This window comes from Myxocyprinus asiaticus, chromosome 4 (genome assembly GCF_019703515.2).
Source record: "Myxocyprinus asiaticus isolate MX2 ecotype Aquarium Trade chromosome 4, UBuf_Myxa_2, whole genome shotgun sequence".
Lineage (NCBI taxonomy): Eukaryota > Metazoa > Chordata > Actinopteri > Cypriniformes > Catostomidae > Myxocyprinus > Myxocyprinus asiaticus.
In genome coordinates this window covers 7532111-7544211 of record NC_059347.1, presented here as the reverse complement: position 1 = coordinate 7544211, position 12101 = coordinate 7532111, and the positions used below count along the sequence as shown (strand labels likewise).

General features: G+C 37.1%; 1 protein-coding gene across 2 annotated transcripts in view; it reads left to right on the top strand.

Moving 5' to 3' along the window:
- The window catches only part of LOC127435458 (rho GTPase-activating protein 31-like), a 43031-nt gene that overhangs the window by 4019 nt on the left and 26911 nt on the right, over positions 1-12101 (top strand). For both annotated transcript variants that reach the window (XM_051688977.1, XM_051688988.1), the window contains 2 exons: positions 5379-5481; positions 6017-6161. In XM_051688977.1, coding sequence (XP_051544937.1) covers positions 5379-5481; positions 6017-6161 — 248 coding nt within the window. The remainder of the gene's footprint in view (positions 1-5378; positions 5482-6016; positions 6162-12101) is intronic.

Below are 12101 nucleotides of genomic sequence, written 5' to 3'. Positions count from 1 at the left end.
ATGTAATATTGTACTGTATTGTGTGTGTGTGTATATATATATATATATATAGAGAGAGAGAGAGAGAGAGAGAGAGAGAGAGAGAGTTCTGTTTAACACTGATAATGACCCAGTAAAGTGCTTGGTAATTTATGTGCAATATTCAATATTCAGTTATATAGCATAAGTCTTAAGCTTATACTGTATATACCCTACTCTGTATTGACCTGTCCACATCTACCAAGCAAGAAGTGTACTACAAAGTCTTTGAGTTGGTATCTTTGGAAGAATAGAGTCAAAGTTTCAAACAAGTTCCGGATTAGGGTGATATCAAATGTTTCAAAAGCAAAACGTAGCTGAAATCTCAACTCTAAAATTACTTTTGGCAGAATAAGATTAGATCTGTAGCCTAGTGGTTAGTACAAAGCTTTGATATATTCAGCATGTGGGCGATGCAAGTTCAAGATTGGCTCACATCATTTCCAGATCCCATTCCTCCTCTCTTGTTTCCATCATTTCCTATTCTCTCTAAACTGTTGCTATCAAAAAAGGCAGAAAAAAACTATTACACTAATATAATTAAATTAAAAAACTGCATAACCAGTAAAATAACCAATAAATAAATAAATAAAATGTATACATTTCATGCAATAATAATAATAACAAAACACAAGATATACTGTATATTATGGTACTCATAGTAAAATTTCACTTTTGGTCCAGAAATTCCATTGAAAGCAGAAAAAGCAACAGGTAATTATATTTAGAAGGAATTTCATAGAACAATAAAAAAAAATGTTTGCTGTCACTTTAGTAATACTTTGGCCTTAATGTCTTCAACATTTCTGCAAATTAAAAAATAAAAAACAGATAAAGCAAGTAAAAACACATATAAACATCATAACAAATATAACATCATAATACACTTTTCTTACATCTTTGTGTGTAATTTCTCTTAAGGATAAAGAATGAGTGACCAAGTGATTCATTTCCTCAATTTTAATCCTAATAGCTGACAAGTAAAGCTGTTTTTAGTACAGTAAAATCAAGGTTATAAAATTAATTTTACTGTGATTTGCTTAAAGATTATTAGTGTATTACTATAAAAGATAAATAAATAATCAGAGGAAAATGGAAAATGTAGCCCATAATGATAATGTTCCGTTTACTTTCAATATAATATAATATTAACAAATCAAAAGATTACAAGACTTAAACTATCATGAAGGTATGTTTAGGAAGTGATGAAGTTGGGTGGGAACTTTCCAAAGGCCTTTTAGAATCAGAGGAAGTGTCATAAGTAATACCAGCTGCAAGGCCTGGGTGTGTCAGGTTTCCTCTGAAACAAACAAACCATTTTTAACTTCCTGCCCTGGACCACCTTCCCCACAATAAACTGCCTGACAGGATAATGGAAGAATGGGATGACAGTGCTGTAGTCAACATGAAACACGCCATCTAAAGAGGGAACAGTTATGTAGATAAGTTTACTATACAATGAACATATACATTAGTAAATATATTCCTTATACATTTTGTAACAATGTATAATACTCAGTATAGTATTTGCATTTAGACCAAATTGTAAAGAATTGTAGCAAACATGGAAAATATTTGGAATAAACTGCTCCACAAATCTCCAGTATTTGTAGGTTTTCTTTTTAGTTTCTGGGTAGTTAAAGGTATAGTTCAACCAAAAATGAAAACACTCTCATCATTTACTCACCCAGATGTCTGACTTTCTTTCGTCTGCTGAACACAAAAAAAAAAAAAAAAAAAAGTTGTATTTCTTAGATCCCTGTTTTTTTATTTTTTTATTATTATCTCTACTCTCTTTTCTAAATGTATGCAACAACCAGTGGAAGACAATAATTTTGTTGTACTTGCACAATGACAATAAAGAGCTTGACTTGACTAGAAGAATATCTCAGCTCTGTAGGTCCTCACAACAAAAGTGAATGGTGATCAGCACTTTAAAGCTCCAAAAACTGAGACTGTCATAGTAAAAAGGTAGTCCATATGACTCCAGTGGTTAAATTAATGTCTTCTAAAGTTATTTGATGGCTTAGGGTGAGAAACATATCAGCATTTAAGTCCTTCACTATAATTGTTTACTTCTGGCCGCTTTCTAATGCATGTTCTTGAGAGGATCGAGTTCCTCTTACGTGACATAAGCGTGTAGGCATGTTAAAATGAAAACAAAATATACATCAAATATTAATGTATGTAGACTACTCTCTCAGAAAAAAAGGTACTATTTAAGGTACAAGAATTTCACTGGGGAGGTACCCTTGTTTTGGGTACATATTTGTACTCTTGAGAAGGCAAAAAGGTATGCGTTTTGTTCCCAGAGGAACAAAACATATAAATGTATCTCTAAAGGCACACAATAGGTCCTTAGGGTACAATTATGTACCAAAAACAAGTTAAGATTACAGCAAGGATCGTCAATGTGCCAATCTTAACTAGAGGTACAGAAAAGGTCCCCTTGAGGGTACCAACCCAGTGACCATGTAATTTTATTTTATTATTATTATTATTATTATTATTATTTGAGAGTGTATATAAGGCAAAGGGGCACATCTTACCTTGGGTTTCATTAACTTGGCCTTTATACAGAGTGGAACGGACAACAAGTGCCATACGTGAATCTGAACGAAGATGTAGCACCCAACATTAGCTGTCTCTGCACACAGCACTGTGTGCTGCTCGCAGATTGCCAAAACATACAGGAAGGGGCAGTATGGTGTCATTTTTATATCACCAGAACTTGAATTTGAAAAAAACTCCAAATTCATGATCTTGAAAAATGACTGGATGTAATTTGATGTCATCAAAAATATTTGCTATTAATTTGAAATATCTTAAAAAATTTTGTTCAAAAATTCAGGTTGTTGAATACGGGTTGAAAACTTCAGGTGGCAAAATTCACCAGGAAAAGCAAACGAGCGTCGATGTAATCCATCTCTCTCTTGGACAATCGCAAAGCACTGGAACTGGAACTGGAGCACTGGTTAGGTGGATCCTTCACCTAACAGGTATCTTGCTCTTCCTTGCATTCCCGGATGTCATCCTCAGATTTTACCACCTGAATTTTTCAACCCGTATTCAACAACCTGAACGTTGAGACCTGAATTTCACAACCTGAAATCCACCACTTGAATAATAAAAACTTCAATTTCACAACCTGAATTTTTTGGAGGTGAATTCACACAAAATATTTTCAAATATTTAAAATTAACAGCAAAAATTTGCGATAACATCAAATTACACCCATTCTTTTTTCAAGATCATGAATTCCCATGAAATCCCAGGACACTTCTCGAATAGAGTAAGGGTGTAACCCCAGTATCCTGGCCAAATTACCCCACTGGCCCTAATAAATCATGGCCTGCTAATAATCCCCATACGTGAATTGGCTCAGTAACTCTACTCTCTCCTCTCCACCAATAGATGGTGTGTGGTGAGCGTACTGGCGCACCAAGGCTGCCGTCGCATCATCCAGGTGGTTGCTGCGCACTGGTGGTGGTTGAGAAGAGTCCCCTGTTCACTGTGTAAAGTGCTTTGAGTGTAGTGTCAGAAAAGCGCTATGTAAATGTAATGTTCATTCATTCATTCACTTGTATCCGCTCGCCAGTTTGCAGAGAAGTTACTGACACCTGGTGTCCCTCCTTCTCTAGCTATCTGAGCAGGTTAAGCCACTGATGCTGATAGGGGCTGATCACCCTCACCTACTTACCCCTATCAAGCCAGTAAGGTTTGGCTCTCCAGGTGGACTGGCAGTTGGAAAACTCCCAGCTGTTGGGTCCAGCTGACTTCATCCAGTGGATGTCAGGCCCACGTCAATTCCCCTAATGACTGTTTAAACGCAGACAACAGAGCTAATGAACAATGTTGAGAAACTCTGGCAGACTGGTGTAGACCAGTTTCGCACAGTCCAGCTGACTATTTTTTACACAGTGAGCAGTGACAGTGAGCTCTGTGTTGGAAGAAGTACTTGAGAGCGCTCTGCGCATTGAGTTTTTTGTGACTGACGGCTGTGCTGGGTGTTCAGTTAGAGCGATCAGGATCTCTTTGCCCTGTCACTGTCATTATGTTCTCTTGGAGTGTTTAGAGTTGTGTGCGTCTAGAGAGAAAACCATACCATCATCTACAAATATACATGCTCATCCATATGACATAACATAAAGAGACTCAGGACAAAGAGATCTGCACCAACATTTAGCATTGGATTGAAGATCATTCAGTTATGTACTCAGATTCAGCCTGACTCCACATGTTATGGAAATACTGCCTATAAACATGTTTGTATCAATAAACCTGGTCTATGTTATTCCTTCTCTTGCTTCGGTATTCTAACCAACACAGCCAGCCCAACTCAACATCTAAAATCGCACTAGCTCCTTGCTGTGCCACTTGGTCTCAGCTACACAACTTGTGTGCTAGGCCTGTATTATAAGTCCTCTAAGGTCAAACAATAGCTTTGTGTGAGGCACAGACTGAAATTTAATAAGTTATTTACTGAAAATCCCTTCCCTCCACCATAAATGCCCAGGTATAATTATTTTTTCTGCGCTCTGTATCGGATCATGCCTGGTCGACCACGTTGCCTTTCAAAGTATCCTTTTTAAACCGCGAGCTAACGCGCGTTCAACGCATGCACACTACGACTGCTTTGTGATACTTTTTTATTACAGTCTATGACAGCTGCATGCGCAGACGATGGGCACAGATGAGGACTGTCCACGTATTGAGAGAATCTGGGCCGTTTGTGGACAGTACGCGCTGACTGTGCTGATGATGAAATTTGTGTCACGCATACTGTGTGCGTTCCGATCAGCAGCGCGGTCAACCGAAGTATTCTTTGGCCTTAACTCTCAAATCTTATCTTATTCATGTTTCTATTAGAACTTGCTTTGTGAAAATGCCTTGTGGCATGGTTTGATGTCAAAGATATTTCTGGTTCTTGTGTGTCTCTTGCCTGATTGAGTCTAAATATGTGGAAGTGCAAGTGATATTTGATAGTTACGGTGGAGGCCAAGGTTTTGAGTAAATAACGACTTCAATTTTGGTCTGTTCCTCACATGTTATTGGATGGCTTCAGAAGACTTGGACTATTTTATAATACTTTTATGGTACTTATTTGTCCTTTTTGTAACTTGACAGTCCTGGCCACTATACTCTTTCATTGTATGGAAATGATCAGTGTGAAAATTTTCAAAATATCTTATTTTGTATTCCACAGAATTAAGAAAGTCATACAGGTTTGTAATGGTATGAGGGTGAGTAAATAGTGACATAGTTTTCAATTTTGGGTGAACAATTCCTTTGATAAATTAAGCCTTTGGTTGTGTGCTATATCTGAATTACTTTGAGAATTTGTCCTGTTATTTGTCCAGTTCCTCAGGTTCTGAAAACTTGTGCAGAGTTCATAGAGGAACATGGGATTGTGGATGGAATCTACAGACTCTCAGGAATCACCTCTAACATTCAGAGACTCAGGTTGGCAAATTACTAGACTCACTACTTCATACTGTCAGTTTTGTTGCATGGTGGAAATTATTTTATATATTACTTGAATTTGTTTGGTAAAGCATTGCTTACAGCATTAATATAATCAATTATTTGTGGGTAATGATACAGTAGGAACCTTAGAATTTCTTAGTATTTTGTATGTCCCCCTTTTGCTTTAATTACAACATACACTGGAGCCGGCATGGACTCCAAATTTATCAAAACCTGATGATGCATGCTATCCACTCATGTTTTGAGAATGTTTCAATGAGCATCTTGTATGCTTTAATAGAAGCAAGGCAATCTGACCCTATCTAATAAGGAGTTGGTCAACTTCACAAATTTACATATTTAGTGACCTAGAAATTGTGCAGAATCTTAAATATTTTGTAATCGTTTTACACTATAGTCTAGTTTTTCTTAGTTTTCAGTTTAAATTTATTTGTAAAAAGGTTTTTAATCCCAGATTTTCAATACAGACATTTGAACCCCACTGTATATGACATTCTCTGTGTACATTCAGACAGGAGTTTTGCTCCGAGGTCTGTCCTGACCTCACTAAAGAAGTGTATCTTCAGGATATCCACTGTGTTGGCTCTTTATGTAAGCTGTACTTCAGAGAGCTGCCCAACCCTCTGCTTACTTATGAACTCTACAAGAAATTTACAGTAAGTTTGTTTGCAAGACATAAAACAGAATAGACTAGACAAGACTAGAAATCAGATTACATCTAATAATTTATATAGCCTAAAATATCTCCTCTCTCCTTCATGCAAATTTTTTGGTCACATTCTCTTTGCTTTGTACGACGGCATTTTAGTGCCATGGGGAAAAATAAATCTAAGATTTCGAGAATAAATTCATAATATTTTGAGAATAAAGTCAAAATGATTACATTAAAGTCATAATATTTTGAGAATAAAGTCAAAATTACGAGAAACAATGCGTCATTATCACAACAGTAGAACTACTGCAGCTTCATCAATGCAAGAAATGGATGTGGATGATTTAGTTAAATCCCTTTAGTTTAGGATTTAGCAACAAAGAAATCCTTTTTCATCTTTTGGCACATCAGTACGAAGTTATTATTGGGATCCGGACACTGCAGCGGTTATGTAGGAATTGAATTTATGCAGGTGAAAGCATCAGACTGATGTTCGCGCAGTCCCGCCCGGAGTGGGTGATACTTGGGCTGGGTTTTTCCGAAGCTCTAAGTTGAACGTTAGTAGCACTTAAATTGTACTTACTACATCACGTTTCCTAAAAGCATCATCTAAGTAGCACGTAAAAATGCTAGTAAAGTAACTAGTGCTATGAACCGCTCTTAAGTCCATTAAGTGCAACACGTAACCTATTGTTCTCGCATCTTTCACAGCTGATCAGATCCAAAGGGACATTTAATAAATTAGATTAATATATTTTGATAATCGGAAAGCCATTGTACACGGTTTCAGAGGATAAAAAAAGTGCTGAAAAATTCGCATTGAAATCACAAGGCAATCTCCGCAGTCTGTGCATGCGACATGATAGGTCTTAATTAGGTCTAAATATAGATCAAAATTTATATGACACATAATGCAGTATAACGTTTTTTTGGCTTTCTTGATAAGTCTAATTGTAATGGCAATAGACAGATGATATGTTCTTATTAAGCAGAATTACTTAGAAGCAGTGTTGGGGGTAACGTGATAAAAGTAATGCGCATTACGTAATCATATTACTTTTTCGAGTAACGAGTAAAGTAACACAATATTTTTTATTTTAGACCATAATATCTCTCTCTCTCTCTCTCTCTCTCTCTCTATATATATATATATTTTATCCCCTTTTCTCCCAATTTGCAATGCCCAATTCCCACTACTTAGTAGGTCCTCGTGGTGGCGTGGTTACTCACCTCAATCCGGGTGGCGGAGGACAAGACCCAGTTGCCTCTGCTTCTGAGACAGTCAATCCACGCATCTTATCACGTGGCTCGCTGTGTATGACACCGCGGACACTCACAGCACTGGAGGCTCATGCTACTCTCCGCGATCCACGCATAATTTACCATGCGCCCCATTGAGAGCGAGAACCCCTAATCGCGACCACGAGGAGGTTACCCCATGTGACTCTACCCTCCCTAGCAACCAGGCCAATTTGGTTGCTTAGGAGACCTGGCTGGATTCACTCAGAATGCCCTGGATTCGAACTCGAACAGTGAGCATCAATACTCACTGAGCTACCCAGGCCCTAGACCATAATATCTGAGTCACTTTTTAAATACAGTAACGCTTTGCTTTTGTACACCTCTACTGTCCCTGTATTGCGAGAAATCAGGAGTAACAGTGTGCAAACTTCGGGGAGGAGACGTAGTGCATGATTGTCATTGTAGCTCTATAGAGTTTGAGGCCAGAGACTAGTTAGCAGAGATGAGTCACTTCTTTTTAAATGAATGAGATAAATTGGAATGCCCAACCAAGAAGCTCTAGCACCCAACAGTCAATGGATGTAGAAAGGAAGTCCCACCTTGCAGGTAAAAGAGCCAATCACCTTTTAGATACAGACATCGCCTGTCAATCAACTCGCTAACGTGCATGCGCATTTCGTGTTATAGAGTAATATGAGGTCAACATTTGGTTGAGTGAAATGCGGTTGATTCATGTGTTAATACACACTGCATTAAAAAAATCAGTAGAGGCGTTTAGGCAGAGGGATTATAAGACTAGTCTTCCACTGGCCACTTTATCATACACAGGGTGAAATACTCGCTTAATTCACTGACGTATGCAGCTGAACTGCTCCGTTTTACAGCTCTCCGTAACTGGGAAAATGGGATGAGAAAAGCTGACTCTGGATCAGTGACTCCAATCAACGTTCTACATCGATTGTGTATGCAGAGAAAATGTCTTAGTTTCTAAAAATATTCCACATTTTTGTTTTATAATAAACAAGTAATTTGATTCATGAAACAAACCATTTTTATGACATTTTGGTAGCATTAAAAACGATTCCATTCAAGTTGTATCAAAATGCACCTTGTGGCGTCTGTACTCACCGTGGATCAACTCAAAACAAGCGTGCACTGAGATGACTTAAGTGAAAAATATTTATTTATTTATCAGACTTATTCCCTGAACATGTTAGACTGGCATTCCCCACTGAATTTTATCCTGACTTCTGAAGAACATCTTAAGTTGACTCTGACATTGTCGATGGGCACAGCACATGATGACATATATGATGCAGGTTCAAGTGTTGGACTTTTATTCTTCATTATTCATATTGGCTGCCATGTTGATGGAAAAATTAATCATGCATATTCATGATGTTATTGATTCTTTATTATAAATATGACGTGAAGACCTACTTTCTAAATATCTGTTTGTTTACTATGTTGTTTTGACATGAGTGTTGTACAGTAGCTTGCATGGCCTGTAATGTCTCTTGTATGGAATGCATGGCTTATTTGTATGGAATGCACAGCATAGCAGAAGAGAAAGTGGCTGTGAGAAAAAAGTAACGCAACATTAAAGTAACGCTTTACTTTCCATAACAAAATATATTTTTAATTAATTAAGTTACTTTTTTAAGGAGTAACATAATATTCTAAAGAGTTACTTTTAAAAGTAACATTACCCAACATTGCTTAGAAGACATATGTGAGTAATGTGACCATGCAGTTTAAAACTCAAATCAACTGGCCAAAATAAATAATCATAGTTAAAAAAATATAGTTAACAAAGGAGATTAGAGTGAGAGTGTGCAATGAGTGATTCTCTCTCTCTCTCTTCCTTCTTCCAATGGATGGTTCAGATAGTCCTAATCTGTTTACATGGCAGTCACAAATTGCATGCTGCATAATGTCAGTAAGGCAACACAGTGCCTAGAATCTGTATCTCTATCTGGTTAGATGATCTGTTCATATTTAGATAGGTTTATAGATCAGTAGCCTACTGATATCTGTAATTTTAACCCTGTTCTTTGTGCATCTGTTCAGGTCCCAGCCAAAGAAACAAAACTTTAGGCTACGTGGTTGCGTGCATTCATGTTACATGCATTTTTTTTTTTTTTTTTTTTTTTTTGCGTCACTTTCATTAATCTCTATGAAGTTGAGAATTAATACATTTGAAACCCCGTCTTACTCAAGTCATCATTATTTCTGTAATTAAATTATGTAATAGTTAATACATTTTGGTGCCTTGACAAGGTTACAAACAACTTCCATGTTTGTCAGTATGTCCACATAATTTTCATTTTGAGAAGATGAAGTTTCAGCACCTTTGGACCGGACAGCTCCCGTAACGAAGCACTTACGCTCTACTTTATAACAAGTAATCTACATGCTAGTTTGGGAAAAGTTAAGAAGATGATCGTAAATGATTGTAAAAAACCTCACTAAGAATGAAATGAGCCAGGTAAATGCACTACTTACCAGCACGTGCTCTCTGCACTGGTTTAGCACCCCATTCACTAAAGGAATTATGCAGATCAGCCAACAGTGCAAACGTGCAGAATGCAATTTGCAATTGCAATTTTGCGGGCTGATTCTGAGCGCTATACAGTGGGGATGCCGCAGACCACCGCATTTGACACACCTTGCCAAGACTGTATATCTTCACTGTGATCCAGACATCTAAATCATCTCTTAAACATGCCGAAAAAGTGTGCTTGACTACACATCGTATCTGGATATAGGCTATAATGCTCTTCTCCGTCATTTGATCAGTTTTTGATGAATTACTGCTGATATGATGGTTTACAAATGTTCACAAACATCTATTTTAAATAAAATTCATTTTACCTCCTACTTTTATTTGCGGCAATAGTGTGATCGAAACTGCAGCAGGCAGTTTTTGTGAATGAAGTGCAATCTACAACGAGCCTAATTTACATAGAAAGGAGGCGTCTTTGTGCAGAAAGGAATGACAATGGCTGGCTTTCCCAATAACATTGCAACTTAAGCATTTACGATCATCTTATTGAATGTCGCTTGTTATTTTATGATGGAGTAACGTCTGTCTCTCAAACTAGCATGTAGATCACTCATTATACAGTAGAACGGAAGTGCTTCGTTACGGGAGCTGTCCGGTCCAAAGATGCTGAAACTTTGGTCAAAATATGTCCAGGAGTTTGTCTTCTTAAAATGAAAATAAGGTGGAAATACTGACAAACATGGAAGTTGTTTGTAACCTTGTCGAAACGCCAAAATTCATTAACTATTACAGAATTCAATTACGGAAATATTGATGGCTTTAGTAAGATAGGGTTTCAAATTTATTCATTCTCAACTTCATAGAGATTAATGAAAGTGACACAAAAAAAATTTTATAACATAAATGCACGCAGTCATGTAGCCTAAAATTTTGTTTCTTGGCTGGGTCCTGAACAGATTTAAAAAGAACAGGATTAAAATGACGGACCTAAGCTGAACTGTAGACACAAAGACACACACGTTATTATATTTTGAAGAACAGACAACAGAAAAGACGTTGATGTGTTGTTTGTTCAGAAGTATGCTGTGGGAGCATGTCTCGTGGAACACGCATGTTCATTATCAATATCAATCTAAGTAAATCAATAAAGCAAGAATATTCACCGATCCCTCGGCCCGGGGGGGTTGACAATGTAATCGGATATCGCTATATTTTTATACAAATTTCATGAATATATTTCTTGCATATCGCTCAGCCGTACTGTGCACTTGTAGCCTTACTGCCATTATGCAGCATGCAATTTGTGACTGCCATGAAAACGGACTAGGGCTATTTGAATCATCCATTGGAGGGAGGAAGAAGAGGAGGAGGAAGAGAGAGAGAGAGAGAGAGAGAGAGAGAGAGAGAGAGTGAATCGCTCATTACACACTCTCACTTTAATCTCCTTTGTTAACTTTATATTAATTATTTATTTTGGCCTATTTGAGTTTTAAACTGCAGGGTCACATTACTCACATATGTATAATAAGCAAATCTGTTCAATATGAACATATCTTTTTATTGCCATTACAGTTATGCTTATCAAAGTAGGACAATAAAACGTTATACTGTATTATGTGTCATGTCAATTTAGATCCATCTTTAGACCTAATTAAGACCTATCACATCGCATGCACAGACTGCGAGGTCATAGAGTGATTTAAATGCGATTTTCAATGCTTTTTTATCCTCTGAAACCATGTACAATGGCTTTCCAATTATCAAAATACATTAATATTTATTAAATGTCCCTTTGTATCTGATAAACTGTAAAAGATGCGAGAACAATAGGTTACGTGTTGCACTTAATGGACATAAGAACGGTTCATAGCTCTAGTTACTTTACAAGCGTTTTTACGTGATACATAGATAACGATGGTCATAGGAAATGTGATGTAGTAAGTACAATTTTAAATAAATCATCAACATACATTTCTTGTATTGATGAAGCTGCTGGCTTGGTGTTCTATCGTTGTGATAATGACGTGCTGTTTCTCGTAATTTTGACTTTATTCTCAAAATATTCCAACTTTAATCTCATAGTGCTACGACTTTATTCTAACTAAATTGTGCCCAAGACAAAAAATTACCAAAACGGTGGGGTGGCCAGTCTTCAGTCCATGGTGGCCACGGCCACCCCTAGCCATCCCTTAGCTC